Source organism: Oryzias latipes, chromosome 5, assembly GCF_053564925.1.
Source record: "Oryzias latipes strain Hd-rR chromosome 5, Olatipes_Hd-rR_3.1".
NCBI lineage: Eukaryota > Metazoa > Chordata > Actinopteri > Beloniformes > Adrianichthyidae > Oryzias > Oryzias latipes.
Window position 1 is genome coordinate 16,014,986 of NC_136241.1, and position 19,934 is coordinate 16,034,919.

Sequence of the window (19,934 nt, forward strand, 5' to 3'; positions counted from 1 at the left end):
TGTGTATATTTTTTTCATATTGTTACTAATTGAGTTTGACATGCTTTATGTTTAAGTTTTAAATCATTTGAGTCTAATCAATAATGTAAATAATTTGCTGTTTTTTTTTTTACTGACATAAAAAATATTTTTGATCTAAGAAAATTCCCAAAAAATTAAGTTTTACCTCAAAGCAACAGTAAAGAAAGACATAAAATAATATTAATATAATATTAATAATATTAAAGATAAAATATGAAAGAAAATTATTGGAGTTTAGGAAAATTAATTTGGTCCAAATAAAATTCACTCTGTTTGGCTGTTTTAAAAATATTTTAATAACTTTTTTTACTTGAAAGTTAAATTAATTTCTGAATTACTCATACTAAAATTTAACAGAAAGAGGAGTGTAGGATGTCATTCAAATGTAGCAGTAAACCTCTGAGCTGTTGAACAGAAACCACTGTCACACGCAGAAGCAGCCACCTGATTCATTGTTGATTAAATTTATAGCCATTTGCAGGAGGTTGGACTCTTTTGCTTAATATGTAAATGCTTAATGAAAGTAGTCCATATTGCCTCTAAACTAATGAGAGCTCTTCCTCCTCGAACACCGAACAGGTCAGCAGAGACCAAATTACTGACGAAATGACCAGCCAGCTGTGACAGGTTCACGTCCTGACCTGTGTGACCTCCAGCCTCCTCCTTCGTGTCGCTCACCAGCCGACGCTTTCATCTGGGTTCACGCTGCGACAAGTGAATAGTTTCTTCCTCAGTGTCCCTTCTTCATCCTTCCTTACCCCCACCCCCTGCTCACATGGAGGGCGCGATGATGAACAGGGCGGTGCGAGAAAGGAGGAAGGGGAGGGGTTGTGGAGGGGGAAGACAGAGGGGTCGCTGTGTGAGCAGGGAAATGCTACAGGCTGCGTTAATAGAAAGCCTTTTGTGGTGATAGGAAGATTGTCCGTGGAATGGGCTGCTGATTGGAGACGCAGCAGCTCGCTGCAGCATGCACACTAATTAAAGAGCTGAATAGAGTGAAGTAACAGGGGAGGATTGGACTGGACAGAAAGACTTTATACTTCAGCAGCTGGTAATATGAAATTCGGATGAGATGCGATCTTCAGAAGATGCTGGTTTACCTTATGTGGTTCAGCAAAACTGTATTATTGTTCACTATATCTACCTACATTTTTTCCAAGGGCAGTGTGTTGAGGCTCTTTTTTCAAAAAACCATTTTCATTGAAGTGATATTGGAGGGAAAAAATAGGGTTGTGAGTTGTGTGGGCAATCAATACACTGAGAATTGTCCCTTGAAAGAAAGGTTCTAGTGTACTTTTTTCCCCTTCTCAACAGCAAGTAATTGTACAAGGCTGTAAAAGAAATCTCTCCTAAGACACTAGTATAGAACAATAACCTGCAAAGAGGGATTACAAAAAAAGAAACTCTAAGGCTATGTTCACACCGGCCTTTGACAACGCCCGTTTGATGAAGAGTCCATGTTAATGCGCATAATCGCACGTTTCAGGCCGCCGCATTCAAAACTGTCATGTTCACACGCAGCTACGCACATTTCTATGACAGCTTTTGGGCTCTACATACAAAATACGTGGCCACTGAATGAAGATTAAAAATTAAGACCAACCAGGGACTAGGATTTAGTTGTGACGTATGGATGGAGTCCCTTTTAATTAACAGAAGTGCCGACCGTTTGAAAATTGATTACGGAAGAGAGATTCATCATTTCGGTTTGAGCACGGCCGGAATTATATGAGACCAAGTCTTTTATATATCGTAATAGAGCTGTGAAAGAATAAGGAAGGCTGGAGCAATATTCAGGAGATTCAGCATTTTGCAGCAAGCCTCTTCCAGCTGCAGGTGACAGACAAGTACTAGTAAACAGTGGAACAACAAAAAGAGGACGAAGCCCCTCCCTGCATTTCCAGTGTGAACACCATGGGCTAAATGCGCATGCTAAAACCAGCTTTTAGCATATTCTTGAAATGCCTAAAAAAAGATGGCGAGTTCCATAAAACAGTGCTTTACCAAACCGTTATGACATTTTCTTTGGTTCATATTTTTTTTGTTTGACCAACTTTATTTATTTGTTTGGAATCTAGAGATTTCCAAAAGCAATGTTTTACAACTCATGGGTTTGAACTTTGTTGTCCTGTAATACTTTTACTTCTTAACTAAAAGTACTTCAGTGGCACCTCTTGAACTTTTCCCCTCTGTAAGGTTGTTATAAGCTTTCTCTAAGAGATCAACTGTGTTTCTGGTGGATTCATCTGCAGCAACTGTAGACAAAGGCTCAACTAAAGTCGGAGCACTGACCTTGTGGGTCATCGTCAGTGAGGTTGAAAAAGCAACCCCTCAGGTGAAACGAAACAGAAGGTACGCAGGGAACTGGCAAAGAAACACATTTAGTGATTACACTTAAATGAGGATGCCAAACACAAAGCAACAGGACAGGGAGCGTGTCAGCCTGATTGGACACCTGGAAAGATGGATGAGTCAAAGGTGACTGCAGAGGTTCATACCTGTCACTGCTGTGACTCGTCCATGCTTTAATAGTGTTTTACCTTCCAAACAGACATCTGTTAGACTGCACTTCATCATTTGTTGAGGTTTGTTTTATTACATACACTTTGCTAAGAAAAATAGTGCTGAGTGACTAAAAGCACAATTTCCTGCTGGATTAATGATGTAGCTGCCAGTCTGTTGATGGATGCTCAAGCCCACCTAAAAATAATCTCCTCCTTACTAGAATCCAGAAAAACAACAGCAGAAAACAGATGCGCACACAGAACTCATAAATAAGCAGAATTTAAACTGCAACCCAACAAAAAACACAGGCTTTAAATATTAATGTTGTTCATTAGAAAAGTTTAACTGGCTTTCCAATAGGTGGACATCCGAAGGATCACAGAAGCTGGAAGAGTAAGGGGTCCTCTGATAAATCCATGTAATAGATATAGTTGGAATCCATTATTGAGCAAAGCAGAGTGAAAAAAAAAAATTCTGGTTGAACAAATCTGTGCAAGTGAGCAGTAAATAATATCAATGCTTTAAATGCAAATCCACGGGTAAGTGATTTATCGACGTGCGCGCCGTCATTCTGAGCATGAAAACAGATTGGTGTAAGTTGATTTCAGTAATTTGTTTTTGGGCAGAATCATTTTTCATAACAAAAGTCTTTTTGTGCAGACAGCTGTAACTATCATTACAGAATTACTTTCTGCTATGCAACCTATAACATCATTAATTTGAGCTTCATCATAGCCACACTGCTATTAACTTCTATAAAACACCATTCTTTTCTTCTTTCTCTTTCGGCTTTTCCCATCAGGGGTCGCCACAGCGAATCATCCTTTTCCACCTCACTCTATCATGGACATCTTCTACCCTAACATTAGCCAACTTCATGTCCTCTGTTAAGACATCCATGTATCTCCTCTTTGGCCGTCCTCTCGCCCTCCTGCCAGGCAGCTCCATCTCCAACATCCTTCTACCAATATATCCACTATCCCTCCTCTGAACATGTCCAAACCATCTCAGTCTGGCTTCTCTGACTTTGTCCCTAACACAGGCAACATGAGCCGTCCCTCTGATGTACTCGTTCCTTATCCTGTCTAACCTGGTCACTCCTAAGGAGAACCTCAACATCTTCATCTCCGCTACCTCCATCTCAGCCTCTTGTCTCGGTCTCACTGCTACCGTCTCTAACCCATAGAGCAGAGCTGGTCTCACCACTGTCTTGTACACCTTTCCTTTGAGTCTTGCTGGCACTCTTCTGTCACACAACACTCCTGACACTTTCCTCCACCCGCTCCAACCTGCCTGCACTCGCCTCTTCACCTCTTTTCCACACTCCCCATCACACTGAACTGTTGACCCCAAGTACTTAAACTCCTGCACCTTCTTCACCTCAGCCCCCTGTAACCTAACGCTTCTACCTTGATCCCTCTCGTTCAGACACATGTATTCTGTCTTACTACGACTGACCTTCATGCCTCTTCTTTCCAGAGCAAACCTCCACCTCTCTAGCTGTTCCTCCACCTGCTCTCTACTCTCACTGCAAATTACAATGTCATCCGCAAACATCATTGTCCAGGGAGATTCCTGTCTTACCTCGTCTGTCAGCCTGTCCATCAGCATAGCAAACAAAAAAGGACTCAAAGCTGATCCTTGGTGTAGTCCCACCTCCACCTTGAACTCCTCTGTCTGACCTACAGCACATCTCACCACCGTCATACTTCTCTCATACATGTCCTGAACTACTCTGACATACTTCTCTGCCACTCCAGACGACCTCATACAGTACCACAGCTCCTCCCTCGGCACCCTGTCATACGCCTTCTCTAAATCTACGAACACACAATGCAGCTCCTTCTGACCTTCTCTGTACTTTTCCAACAACATTCTCAAAGCAAAAATGGCATCAGTGGTGCTCTTACAGGGCATGAAACCATACTGCTGCTCACAGATCTCCACCTTCTTCCTAAGCCTGGCTTCCACTACTCTTTCCCACAGCTTCATTGTGTGGCTCATCAACTTTATTCCTCTATAGTTGCTGCAGTTCTGCGTGTCACCCTTGTTCTTAAAGATCGGAACCAGAACGCTTCTCCTCCATTCCTCAGGCATCTTCTCACTCTCTAAAATCCTATTGAACAACCTTGTTAGAAATTCCACTGCTGTCTCTCCTAGGCACTTCCATACCTCCACAGGTACGTCATCAGGACCAACGGCCTTTCCGCTCTTCATCCTTTTCAGAGCCTTCCTAACCTCATCCTTTCCAATCTCTGCTACTTCCTGCTCCACAACAACCACATCTTCCTCCCTTCTTTCCCTGTCATTTTCCTCGTTCATCAGCTCCTCAAAATACTCCTTCCATCTTTTCTGTACACTCTCCTGGGTTGTTAGCACCTTTCCATCTCTGTCCTTAATCACCCTTATCTGTTGCACGTCCTTCCCATCTCTGTCTCTCTGTCTGGCTAGCCTGTACAAGTCCTTCTCTCCTTCCTTTGTGTCTAACCTGTCATATAGCTCATCGTAAGCTTTCTGTTTGGCCTTTGCCACCTCTCTCTTCACTCTACGCTGCGCTTCCTTGTACTCCTGTCTACCTTCCTCAGTCCTTTCTACATCCCACTTCTTTTTAGCCAACCTCTTCCTCTGGACGCATTCCTGTACTTCCTCATTCCACCACCAAGTCTCTTTACCGTCTTTCCTCTTTCCAGATGACACACCTAGCACCTTCCTACCTGTTTCCCTGATAATTTCTGCTGTAGTTTCCCAGTCATCTGGAAGCTCATCCTGACCACCCAGGACCTGTCTCAACTTCTGCCTAAATTCCTCACAAGTTTCTTCATTCTGTAGCTTCCACCACTTGGTCTTCTTTTCTGTTTTCCCTCTCTTCTTCTTCCTGACCTCCAGAGTCATCTTACACACCACCATGCGGTGCTGTCTGGCTACACTCTCTCCTACTACCACTTTGCAGTCATTAACCTCTCTCAAATGACCTCGTCTGCATAGGATGTAGTCCACCTGAGTACTCCTACCTCCACTTCTGTATGTCACTCTATGTTCCTCTCTCTTCTGGAAGTAAGTGTTGACTACAGCCATTTCCATCCTCTTCGCAAAGTCCACCACCATCTGTCCCTCCAGATTCCTTTCCTTCACACCAAACCTGCCCATCACCTCCTCATCACCTCTGTTGCCCTCACCAACATGCCCATTAAAGTCTGCTCCAATAACAACTCTCTCTCCTCTGGGAAAACTCTCTATGACCTCATCCAACTCACTCCAGAATCTCTCCTTCACTTCTAACTCACAGCCAACCTGTGGCGCATACCCACTGACTACATTCACCATCACCCCTTCGATTTCTAACTTTAAGCTCATCATCCTGTCTGAGACTCTTTTCACCTCTAGAACACTGTTTACAAACTCCCCCTTCAGAATCACACCTACCCCGTTTCTCTTCCTATCAACACCATGATAGAACAGTTTGTATCCTCCTCCAATACTACGTGCCTTGCTGCCCTTCCACCTTGTCTCCTGCACACACAGTACATCTACCTTCCTTCTCTCCATCATGTCTGCCAGCTCTCTGCCTTTCCCTGTCATTGTGCCAACGTTAAGAGTCCCTATTCTCAAACCTATGTTCCTGCCTTTTCCCTTCTCTCTCTGGCCACGGGCCCTTCTGCCTCCCCTCTTTCTTCGACCAACAGTAGTCAAATTTCCACCGACACCCTGTAGGTTAACAGCATCGGTGGCGGTCGTTGTTAACCCGGGCCTCGACCGATCCGGTATGTCTAAAGTGTTGTGGATGATTCGCATGGTTATTTTGGCAATTTTTACGCCGGATGCCCTTCCTGACGCAACCCTCTCTATTTATCCGGGCTTGGGACCGGCACAGAGGCAACTGGCTTGCAACCCCTGTGGCTAGATTATAAAACACCATTCTTTTAAATTGTCTTTTTATAAGCCCTGAAATTAAAATACATAGAATGCAATAAAAACAATAGTGTAGCTTGTTTTAATCACTGTGCATGATAAACCATTTACGGTTTTTGCTAATAAATCTAATCTAATCTTAAATCTGATCATTTTGTTTGTCTTCAGTTTTCATTTAAATGCTGCTTTAGTAGAATCCGAATATCAGAGCTTCTTAATGAAAAAATCTTGTTATGTGGGTTTTTCTGAAAAAAGTTTAGAAGAAAACTCTGCTGTGTGATGGAAATAAAAGAACCCACTTGGATACGGTGAACAAGTTATCGAAATGTTCTCATACATGAACCAAAACCCTTGTATAAACGGTACAAGCATTCACTTTTTTCACAGCGTATGTATGTGTTAGAATAAAAAAAGAAATAAAAAACGACAAAATGGGAAAAACTCCATCCCCAACAATCTCACTGCTTCCACAGCATTTAGTAGGCAGGTTATAACAAAGCTGCTTTAATCAACAGCTTTTGGGAAAATGATTATCAGTAATGATTTGAAACCGTTTCTTTTGCACACATGAGACCAAAGTAGAAATGTTCTGCACTAATGCCAAGAGCCGTACTTGGCAAATAAAAATGGCCATGTCATCAAAAAGGCCTCATAGTTCCCATTAAAGTCTGATAAGGGTTTAGTTGTTACAAAACTGAAGGCTTTATTTGATCTTAACAACACCAGATTAAAAGAGAAGGGATTAATTTTTTTTAGGTGTGAAGTTTGAAAGCACATGTTCGTTCTCTACACATAGTCACTTGTACAGGCTTATATAAAAAAAAAAAAAATAAACAATTTGCATCGTTTATAAAATGGTTTTGGTTTAGTTTAGCTTTTTTTTGGTTACTGTATGAGAGCATTTAGATAAATGACTGAACAGCAGAAATTTTTTTGTTCAGCTGTTTTGTGCATGGTCACAAATCGTGGTAATTACCTTGACCGGTTTCTTGCGTGCCGACTCAGCCTCATTGTTCTCAGCTTCTTCATGCTCTTTGCTGCCTTGAGGCAGGTTGGAGTAGTTGGCCAGACTGCTGAGGAGAGATGACACCATCGGGCTGGTGTCCATCTCCTCCTGCAACAAAAGGCAGGAGAATGGAAAAGTCATATTTAGCATCATTTTGGCATCCTCATTTAAGTGTAATCACTAAATTAGATAGGTTTTTAGACTGACGTTGATCTTTTTTTTTTTTTACATGTTACTAAGTCCAAATTTTATTGATAAAGCCAGTTGAGAACCCTGTACATCCATTTGAGCAGAAATGAAGCAAACTTCTTCACTGAAGTTCTTTTTGGTTATGGAGAAGGACTCACTTTTTTCACCCATGCGCCCTTCACACAATAATTACCATCATTAATCGATGTCGAACGCCCTGTTCTGTTGCGGTTATTAAAATGAGTGTGTACTATTTCTGAATTTTCTCTTTACTGAATGTGTGCTCCAACAAATCTGGATTGAAGTGTACCTCAAACAAGGCCATGTTCTTGCCATCGTACTGCTGGCTCTTTTCTGCGGCTGCATCGCTACTGTTGATGAAGGGGCTGCTCTCCTTCGGGATATTATCACCTGGAAGAAAGAGAACGCATACAGCTTTCAAAAAACAGGCAGAAATTAAGACTTGAACAGCCCATCGAAGGAGCAGATAGAACAAGCCAATTTTCCATAATAAATGTAATTTTTAAAAGAGGCAAACATTGAAGCAGACTTGTTTTAATTCTATTTATTGCTTTCATAAACAGATAAGCAGAAAGCATAAAACGTTCCTTGACTAGAGGACAATTAAGGCTTGTCGTGCTTATAAAGAATTTAAAAAGACAGCAATTCAGTCTCAGCTTAAAATGCAGCATTTGTCCAACGCCATGTACTCCATATGTTCCTGAGATGAACAAGTACTGCAACATCTCAGTGAGCCTTTTTCAACCCAGACCAACCATGACAGCGCAAGTTTGAACTGCATCACCAAAGCTGTACGATTAACATTCAAAAACTGCAGCTTTTTCATCCTCAAACAGTTAGGGGGATGAGCAGCACGATGTTATCGAGGTGACAGCTTATCAAGAAGCATCTGTCTGCAGGAACCGCTGCCCCGGCTGAGGGCAGATCTCCAAAATAAACCGTTCCTCTGCTGCAATAAGGGATATAATGGAAGCTATATCTGACTCTAAATGCAAATATTGGTTAGATGATTCCCCTTTATTGATATTTAACAATAAATTATATGGAAAAAAGAATGCTGTTTTGATCCCTGCTGCAAAACTGCTCAAATCACATCAGCTGCTCCCTTGATTGGAATATTTTTGTACTTTACTGTAGCGATTTATGTAAAATCGTCAGTTTAAAACACTGTTTCCACAGCTTTTCTGCTTTACTGTGTTTTCAATTGTGGGGAAATATTGCTGTCACAAAAAAAAAAAAAAATAAATCCTAAAAACCCCTTTATCTAGTTATGTCTGGTTTCTCTAAAACTGTAGACTTTAGAAGAATTTTAGTATTTTAGAATTTGGTCACACAAGAAAATATTTTTTTTACTTTGCAGTGTGTGTTCAGGATTAACATCTGGTTATCTAACTTGCTGAATCTTCTGGATGGAAACAACTTCATATTTTCAAGATGGTTGGTTTTTCTTTTTACTGGCTAAAGTAGATGTAAAACTGACTAAAAGGGGCCATACAGGTTTCATGCATACCAACTGTACAGCTTACTTACTAGCATCTGAGGAACAGTAATAAACTGCCTGCATGGATCAAACCCCTCAAAGGGCAAATACTTTAGCGCAAATACTATTGGGATCACTAAAAAAAAAGCGACACAGCACGACTGACCAAATGCTTTCTATTGTCCTGGGAAATTAATGGTTTCAAAATCCCCTGAATTGTTTTATCCGCCAAGAACAAGGAAGGTCTTCCCGCCGAAAGGTTTCACAGGCTAAGCTGTCTCATTTGCACCTCGAGCATTTCTTGAGGGAGACAGCAGATTGTGCTCCCTCTGGCTCTTGATCCTGTCTTGGACTGAACACTGTGAGACCAGGTTATTTATAGCTGGAATGCTGCAGCCATGTGCCATGATGTCTGGGTACCGCTAACAGTCAACTTACTGTTCTGCAGACTGAGATGGAAGAAATTAAGGAAAAAAATAAAGAGTCCTTTGTAAAAAAAATCCTAAAAGAGATAAGCCAGAAAACCAAAGAGGGCATTAGAGACGTTACTGCAGAGGCATTAGCGACAGGAGAAAAAGGGTGTAGAAGAAGAGGTGGAGGAAGACAAAGACAAATGATGCAAGAATGAGCAGAGACACAGCGAGGGAGAGAGAAATGAGGAGCCAGCTCTGAAATGGGAGTTTGCAGGGGGACGAAAGAGACACACATTTCTGTCTGGAAAATGAAAAAGCTCTGTAGCACTTAAGGTTCAGCTGCCTCCGACCTGCAGGTTAAAATGAACACAGCTCTTTAAAAGGGATGCAACAGTGTCATATGAAGGTTTTATGAAAAGTTTATCAAAACCAAATGAAGTCTGGGCCTTAATAGACATTTTTTAAATATTAGGTATCCATAAAGTAATGGATTATGGATACTATGGGGTCCCCATTTTTTGTTTCTTGACTGTCACAAAGACTTGACACTTCATTTTTAAGACAAAAAATTCTCAAAAATTGAAATAACATACATTTTCTTTGGTTTCATCTTAAACCGATGCGTTTCTAAAAATATATACACATACATGCGCAATTTTTAGGTAATATTCTATTCGGCTTTGCATGAGAATGCAAATATGAAGTCTATATGATGCTTTGGTTTTTTAAATGTAGACTTTTGTAGATTTTAGAGCAAAGTATAAAACTGGTTCCGATTTGCTTCAATCAAATTTGGACTAAAATACATTGTCCTTAATTTATGTAAACAGAATACGACTAGAAATAAAGTCTAATGGTACAAAAAATGTGTTTCTTTTATATTGTCACAAAGGTAGGCGTACTACCCTAACAAACACTTTCTTCTATAGTTGATTCATTCTAGGAATAACCTTTAAAACCAAGCACAAAAATATTTGAGTTTTAACTGGGACTGGAGCCATGACTGACCCTACCAGCTACATTACAGCTTTGCCTGCCTCCCACGTGCATAGAAACAGGTAGGTAATCCTTTCCCGTGTGGATAAGATATGATACTATAATTCCAAAATAACCGTTTTAACAAAGCACAAAAATATTTTAGCTTTGATTGAAGTCCTAAAGTCATGACTGAAAGAACAAGGTCCCAAATACAAGCGGCCAAAATGAGCTTCCTCCGCAGGGTGGATGGGGGCTCCCTTAGAGATAGGGTGAGAAGCTTGGTCACCCGGAGAAAGCTCGGAGAAGAGCTGTTCTTCTATGTTGAGAGGAGCCAGTTCAGGCGGCTTGGGCATCTGGCCCTCAGGCCTCCTGGATGCCTCCCTGGGGAGGTGTTCCGGGCATGTCCCACTGGGCGGAGGCCCCAGGGAAAACCCAAGATACACTGAAGAGATTACGTCTTTCGGCTGGCCTGGGGACGCCTCTGGGTCCCCCCCGGAGCAGCTGGAGGAAGTGCCCGGGGAGAGGTAAGTCTGGGCACCTTTGCTTATCCTGCTGCCCCCACGACCTGGTCCCAGATGAGTGGATGGATGGACGGACGGACGGACGGATGGATGGATGGATAAGGGCTAAGATGCATTGGGCAATAAAAATAATTAAACTGCTTACTTTTTCAGTTTCAACTTTATTTAAATAAATCCCTGCTAAACAAAGAATTGCAGTACCACATAGGAGTTGCCAACTTAAAGTTCATCCAGTCAATGTTACAAGTGACTTCAAACATTTTTAGTGAAAGCACATACATACCCTAATGATACAAAGAGGTTTTTAAGCGAAAAGTAATTGAAAGGTTTATTTGTCAAGTTTTTGTAGCAATTATTTTGCAAGCAAAGAAAGAGTCCTTGTGATCTAAAACTCCTTAGAAAAGCACTGAGTCAGGGTAGTAAAAATACACAGTGAAGCTAAAAATATTGTTTAAATTTGTAATGGTATATAGTACAGCTAAACTGAGAAACTTAGTCAGTCTGAAGGCTCTCAGACACCTTTTTTTTTAAACTGTCAAAATATCAGTATGACGGTTCTTCTGTTAGGAGTATTTTACCTCATTTAGATAATGCATGGATAATCAGTCTTCTTTACCAATGGTTATCTCAAAAGACTGATGAGAGGATGAGTCATGCTTCAATGGTTGCATTAAAACACAACGCTAAAAGCACAGAGCACTCTGATTGGACAAACCCAATTGGCCTCTAAACAACCAGATGATGAACACAATGCTGCTGGGAAAGCATGCAAGGAAAATACCCGAGAGTCAGCTGACGCAACTATGAGTAAACTTCTCAGTGTGGGAAAACACCATGATCACGTGGTGCAAAGCCTTTCTCGTGATTGAATGCTGGAAGCATCCAAGCATCAGCACAGAAGTCCTTCAAAGATCAAAGTAGTGATACACACATGGAGCTAAACATCTATGAGATCAGGCCCAGAATACTCCTTTCCCATTGCATCATTGATCTTTAAACAGCCAATTTCCCACCCCCATCATCTAATAATTAAAACTCTATCATCAAAAGAATGACGGATTCCCCCTTTTTTGGAAAAATGACTGCTCAGAAGAGTTTTGATTTGACTGCATCCCATAGCAGCTTATCCTTCCTCCATCTTATGGGATCTGTATCCATGGCGCTCACTATCAGAGCCTCTCTCTATCTTTGGTCAAAACAGCAAGCTTCAGTAGTCAGAGTGTGACTGTCTTCAAATGACCTACACTGAATTGACCCTTATCTCTTTTTTTGGAAAATGGACAGTTTATTGAAAGTAGCATGCGTGTGTGTGGGTAGGTGTGGGTGTGTGTGTGTGTGTGTGTATATGTGTGTGTGTGTGTACAGTGGCTTACTGTCATATTAGACAAGAACACAAAAGGGTTTTACTGCCTGAATGCATTCGTTCATACTTTCTGGGCACAATAATAACCAGACGTGTTCCTTTGTTGGCGCCAATAGCTCCTGCACTTTGCATAAGCCTCATTTAATGTTTGTTCAAACTGAGCAATGGCCACAACCAAGAGAAAAAAGTTGTCTAAACGCAAGTAATTTAAATAAAAGTAAATGCATTTCCTTCGCCCATCAGTGGCCGGGACAGGCTCCGGCAGCCCCGTGACCCCGAAAGGGACAAGCGGAAGAAGATGAATGATGAATGAAAATGCATTTCCTCAGTGATGCATTTCATTTATCTTTCACTGTGCAAGACATTGGCATTAAATATCAAACTGAATCTCTTTACAAATTCTAAATATATAATTTTACTCAAAAGGACAAATGAAGAAATCTAATGCTAGAAATTAAATAAATTTTTGATTTTTTTGAATTTTTTTTTTTTTTTTTTTTTTTAGAAAAGAACTGTTTTCAGTCAATTTGACTAATACAGAGGTCTCAGAATACAGAACATGTTTCATGTTTTATTTCCCAGACTCCTTTATCTGAATAAATTTGAATTTCAGATCAGTAATTTTCCTAAGAACACACATCAGTTTATAAAAGACGTCCATAAAGTTGCCTAAAGCAATGGCAGAATCACCAGTTCACTCACTTCCAGTCCTTTCTATAACTTATGATATGGTAAACTATGCCCTTTCTATAGCAATGCTCTCGCTTCAAACTTTTGCCGATTTAACAAAGTCAGTAGAAGGTTTTGGTACCATAACTCTTTTGGTCCTGTTGGTTTGTTTTCCATATCCTAAGAAAACCCTGTTTCCCTATAATAGCAAACTAGGAAAGCAGGCAATTAATTAAAAAGGAGTGGCCATTTATTTAAAAGGTGAAGAGTACTGAATGACAAGCATGCAACACAAAATCAGAAGACCTAATACAACACCCATCACTGATGCAACACAACATTTTCCCAAGTGATAATTGCCAGTGAGACAGAAGAAAATTTAATTGAAATATCCCCTCAGCTTGTTCAATTGAAAACTGGACATATTCAACTGAAACACTTCTGCATTTTGTTTTTGCCTTGGTTATCTTAGATTTTAATAGAAACAGACAGTTTTATTAAAAGGACTGTCAGATTTTCTTCTTGGGAGTTGGGATATTAGTTTCTATTTTGAGTAAATCCAAATTTTGTTACAAAAACAAAGCCTTTTAAAAAAAAAAAGGAATAACTAAATCCCACATTAAATGAAGTTTGGGATGCATCTTAAATGACAACAGTATCCCCCAAACATAGTAATAACAACGTTAGAAAGGAAGTCAGCCAAAAAGTGACGAGTCAAGTCCTTCTCCAAGGTTATTTTAGCCTATATTTATGCAAAAAAAAAGAAAATCCTATCTTGCTAAAGTGACTTTTTATTACATTAAGCTCAAATTAAATCTAATCAAATTGTATTTATATAGCACATTTCGTACATAGTAACACAAAGTGCACAACAAAAATAAATCAATAAATACATTTAATTAAAAAATTTACTTCAAAACTCTCCTCCCACCTCCTACCCCTTCTTCCCATGGAGGTAAATATTAGGTTAACCATATTAAAATGTAATTCATAAACGTTTTTTGGAAATACGATGATGAAATATCTGCAAATTAGCTGCAAAGTCTGTATTTGAACCATTTCAAAATTTTCACTTTAAGTCAAATTTATTTGGTTTAACAACTCTGCACTCTGCCACTGTGCAGGTGGGGTCATTTAGACAAAACTGTCAACTTTATCCCATTTGAACTTTATCAGGAGACGTGTCTGTGAGTAATGTCTGTGAGTAAATACCAGTTATTGCAAGTATGAGCAGTCCATTGTTCTCACTCGACTTTTCCAGCATATCTTTGAACAGAGCCACCGGGGATTACTTGGTAAGAACTATTTGACTTTGCTGTATTGATCCTTCTTGGGTGAAGTGTTGAGAGGGACAGCTATCGCAGTCTCTGCTTGTGCAGTGTCACACTGCCGCACTCCTCTGTGTCTCTGCGGACTGACTTCAAGAAGAAAAACAAAATGTCTAGAAGATGATTCTAAGAGAGCTGACTCAACAAAAGCTATGGGACTACTTGTTGGTGTGTGTGTGTATGTGTGTGTGTGTGCGTCAGTGTGCATACATGTGACAGTGCATGTGCTTGGCATAGACACGACTAACCATGCTGTACAGCAGCAGAGGAGAGGCTGTGGCCAATTAATCTCAGTCTGGGCACAGACGGCTGGAATTCAGCCATTTTGTGTAAAAGTAGGACACACACCACTCCTTTGCAACTAAAAATTTAGTCTTCTAACACCCATCTGAAATATGTTCGCAGTCGTTTCTCAAATAAAAATATGGACCATCTACATCTGGCTGTCAATCTGACTAAAAGTGAAACACACAGCGAGTACATAAGCTCTAAAAGACACCTTATGGAGGCCAGAAAAGCACTTGATCTAGGGGAAAAGCAAGAACTTGAAATGGAATCTGTGGGATAAAACAAAGTGTTTGACCAAAGATAAGTAGGATTTTCTGGTCACATGTGCTCCTATTTATTGTTCTGCAGTGTAATACCAAATCCAAGCAGGTCGTGAGTTTACTCACTAAATCTGTTGTCTCTGCACGGCAGAAATACGTTCATTTATGAGCAACGCTCCGTTTTATAGGCATATCCATCCTCCTGGCTTGTGTGGTGGCAGAGGAGCGCTGGGCAGCGTCAGGTGAAGGATTAAGGTCACTTTAATCTACAGTCCAGTCAAATCAGGATTGACAGTGATTTAACAAGTACCCAAACATTTCCATGTGTAAATCGGAATGAAAAAATAAGAAATTATATAAGTGCATGCTTGTGCAAAGTTGACCTACATTCCAAAGCTTATGGTTTTACACACGGTGCTTATGCACCAAACCTTCACATCATGTATATGTTATAAGAAAAATTAATTGAATACCTTATAATATAATTTACTCATTTTTAAAATATAAAATATATATATCAATTATGTTAGGAGTTACTGCACTTCTAATTTTAACTCCAAAAAAGACCATTTTGAATTGTGATATATCTATCTTTTCCTACTGTACATCCATTTGAAAAAACGTTGATAACTGATCGAAAAAATTAAAACTAAACCTAATATAAACCTAATATATATATATATATTATATATATATATATATATATATATATATATATATATATATATATATATATATATATATATATATATATATATATATATATATATATATATATATTATATATATATATATATATATATATACATATATATATATATATATATATATATATATATATATATATATATATATATATATATATATATATATATATATACACACATATATATATACACATATATATATATATATATATATATATATATATATATATATATATATATATATATATATATATATATATATATATATATACACATATATATATATATATATATATATATATATATATATATATATATATATATATATGATTTTGTGTGTAAATATCTATATACACAAACACAATGTTATCAAGTGCTCATAGAGGAACACTAAACTAGGGATACAGCATCAGGTTGTTGTTCAAGAGGATTCCGAAGGAGTCTGTCTGATTAAACCATCAGACGCCCACTTAAGTTTGCTTGTGGTGAAATCCAAAGAGTTCTGTAGCCAAGATGAAGATTACAGATGAGCAAGACTGGAATAAGATCAACTGCGTCATAAGAAAAAAGAAGGAAAAAAAAAAGAGTACATGCTTTTTCATTTCTTAAGTTTTATGTTGTGCTGCTGCCAGTTCCTAAAATGAAGTAAACACTTCTTCAAATGAACAACACAGAAACATTACATTTGCCAGCATTTTATAAACATAAAGTACATCAAAGCAAAGATGTGTCATGTAAAAAATGAGGTGCACTCTTCGTGCTTTTATTGAAATGAAGAGATTAATGTGCAGCCAGGTGCTGCTGATCAAACACCTTTAATGAATTGACACCTGACAGGTGTTGCTGTTATCTAACCAAGAAAAAGATAAAGCCATATATTAGAACAGACGCTTCCCAACATTTCATCTGAAATTAAAAAATAAATTGTCTTACACAGGAGAATAAAAATGTAACATCTACAGGAATAGAATTAAAAACAGACATAAGACTGATGGAAGGCACTGAGCCACATCACAGGGCAAAAGAAAACAGCTGGTAAACAGCTAAAAAAACAAAAATCTTAGGGTGCAAAGATTAATCGACTTAATCAGGACAAGTTAATATACTGTATAAAATCGTTTCAAAATGAAATAAATAGATAATTTCCATCTTGGAAGATACCATTGGATTGAGGCATGGTAGGTTTATTTTACTATAATGCAAAAAAACCTTAGTGCCATGACAGTGGACAACACACAGAATGGCAGCAAAATCTTGCAAGAAAAAAAAGGAATCTGCCAATCTTCACCTGCGCTGTTCAGTACCCAGGTAATTCTCTCCGAGTCACTCTGGTTGAAGTCTTGGCTGTAGATGTCCTGAATCGATTTGAGCTCAGTCAACCAATATCCACTATGAATCGTATCGTCAACCACAAATTATGATATGAAAAGAATTGTTGTTAAAAGGAATTGTTAAACCTCTAAATATTCGCTTTCCTTCAGGGAAGATGGTGCTAAGTATGTGGTGCAGGTTTCTGGGTGGTCTGCGCCCGCTGAGGGTTGTAGACAGGAGCGGCTGGATTTTAACGGAAGTGCAGGTGTGTTTTGAAGTTCAGGTGAGGCTTGTTGTAAATGGAACATACAATTGTCGTACATGTAGTACTACTAAAGCTAAAGTAAGTTGGACAAACTTATAATGAACAGGTGATGCCGTCAAACTGTGTCCTTATGCAACACTCAAAGTCATTGGTAGCCCCTTAGGGACAGCTAGTGCAGTTTGCAGGATTTTTATTTTTTTTAGGAGGTGGGGGCTGGTCAAAAACGCACACAACATGGCTGCATCTTATCTACTTCACCCCTTACTTTACCTTTTATTATGCATTTACTACCGCTCACAGTATGCCTATAGAAAAATTGTGAATGAACATTGCCCTCTATAAGGACTTACACGGTGCAGTCAACACCCTTGATATTTTTGTACGGGGCCAAAGCCAAAACATTGAAACTAAGTGGTGAGCTTCTATTCCTCCACTCTGAGAAGTTTAGATAGTTAAGGCATCTGGTAAGAAAGCCAGAATGCCTTCCTAGGAAGATTATAGATGTGTCCAGTGGGCAGGATGCTCCACGGCTGACCTTGGATACTCTGGATCCATTAAATCTCCCGGCTGGTATGGAAACACCTTGAAATCCTCCCTGAAGAGCCAGAGGAGCTGGTCACAGAAGGAGAAGTCTGGGTTTTACTGCTGAGACTGCTGTCTTTCTTAAAATCTATTTAAATTAAAAAAGATATTCAATTGGGACAAGATTACAAACTTTAAAGTATTTATTTTATATGAATCAAGCATCATAAAAATTCATTTACAACAACTCTTTTTGGGCTTAAAGAGAATTAATTTCTGTTTTGTTTCCATTTTAATATCACATTTCTCATATCACATTAGCTCTCTCTTAGGATCACAAAGACAAGAGAATAGTAGCAGCATATAGTTCCATGACCACATCTGCCCACGCACACCTTTAAAAACTGATATTTTCTGTCTCCTTCCTCCAGTCAAGGCTTCAGCTTCCCTCTAGGACACAGCAGCCTTGTATAACGGAATCTCATGCTCTGTGTTTTCTCACTTAAAGCTAACTCTGTTTTTTTCTTTTCCTTGGTTGAAGCTGTTCTCTTGTACGACAGTTTCATGATCGTTCAGCTTGTACACTACAAGCATAAATATTACCATGTTACAGCTCAGCTCCTTTACGGGGTTGTGGGGCTGAATCCGCACGTCGATCTGTATTCAGCCTGGTGCTTCAGCAGACTTTGAGTTATTATGCAGCATTGCCTCACAGGGTACGACTCTGACACAGTGTCTCTTACTCCTAATCATCTCCAGCAGATATACTCATTAATGATTGGCTGCGGAGCCAATGGAAGCTGATTGGCTGACGGCAGAGGGAGACGGGAGGAGAGCTGCTCTTTTACATGAAAGGGTAAAGCAGAGCTTAGCATGCTGAATGCGCATGTGACCGAGTGATGTCTGACAACGAATGGGTGGATTTGGTCCAATCCCTCACGCAACCACCCAGCACCCCCAATCCCAGCACTGTAGGCCTGGATTACTCTATTATAGCACCGAAAGTCATATAAAGTCATTGGCACGAGGGAGCACAAGACTGTAGACGTTGCGGCATAAAACAAAACAAATGTATTCTTTACTCAAAACTATATTTGTCGTGTTTCGAAAGTAATTAAGAAGTCTTACTAACAAGACAAAAATATAGGATTCCAGGCAAACCGAAAGCTTTTTAGGAAGCTCATGTTCAAAGAAAAGTGTCAGGCCCCCTGGTGTAAGGAGCAACAAGGTTAGCCATGTAAAGCCAGGCTTACTGAGCCCCCAGTGGAGCCAGGCTATCAACCTTCCCCAGGACGCATGCTGGCTTTGGGAGAACATTGGCTGTCACGTCAGCCAGCTGCACGCCTCCTGCATGCATGACACTGCCTGTGGGAGTGACTTCGGAATGCTGCCTATTGCTGCTGTAATTGGTGAGCCATAGAGCTGCAGGGATGAAGGGAAGAGATGAAAAAAAAACAAGAATCGAGTGGGTGGAAGAGAGGGAGTGGGAGCAGCAGGGAGGGAAAAGGGATTCGGTTGTAGAGGAGTTGAGCGAGATCATACACTTGAGAGGTAATTGGATGAGACAAAGGTGCATCGCACCTGTTATCTTTTACGTTTTAAAGAAAAGTGATGCCAGAAAAGACACAGGGGTATGCACAGATTGGTAAACTAGGAAATGGGAGGTGACTGGATCAAGAACACTTGAGCAGTGATATTTTCATGAGGTCGTTGATTAATAATTTACCCCAACTTATTACATGCCAAGAAACCAATTAAACTTGGAAATCTAATTTCTTTCCGTATGCTCTGGTGCCCGGGTTCCTAGATGAGAAGCCAATTGCCATCTCATTCGTTACCTTTTTCTCAGAGAAGGACTTTACAGCCTGTGACGAGATGAGAGAAGAATCCTGGCTGAGTCACAACATGACAGAGAGGGAAGGGAGCATCTGACGGAGCTGGTTTATGTGATCCCAACAGCTGATGGAAGGCGACAGGGGCATCACCTCGCCAAATCCGCAGGTTTTTGCTTCTCAGATAAAATGTTGGAGGTGAGAATAAACATGTAAATTAACACCAGAGTGTCTGCTCTGTTAAAAAAGCCAGTAAACCACATTCTGTTTCCCTGATTTTGGCATCCCTGACCAAATTAGATTCAAAATCCTGGAGAAAAACAAAAAAAAGGAGAGGGCATGTCCT

General features: G+C 39.7%; 1 protein-coding gene across 4 annotated transcripts in view; it reads right to left on the bottom strand.

Moving 5' to 3' along the window:
• The window catches only part of slc12a5a (solute carrier family 12 member 5a), a 146,796-nt gene that overhangs the window by 35,287 nt on the left and 91,575 nt on the right, over positions 1-19,934 (bottom strand). For all 4 annotated transcript variants that reach the window (XM_078947197.1, XM_023954949.2, XM_078947198.1 and 1 more), the window contains exons 2-3: positions 7,941-8,041; positions 7,412-7,549 (exon numbers count right to left, since the gene is read on the bottom strand). In XM_078947197.1, the coding sequence (XP_078803323.1) occupies positions 7,412-7,549; positions 7,941-8,041 (239 nt within the window). The remainder of the gene's footprint in view (positions 1-7,411; positions 7,550-7,940; positions 8,042-19,934) is intronic.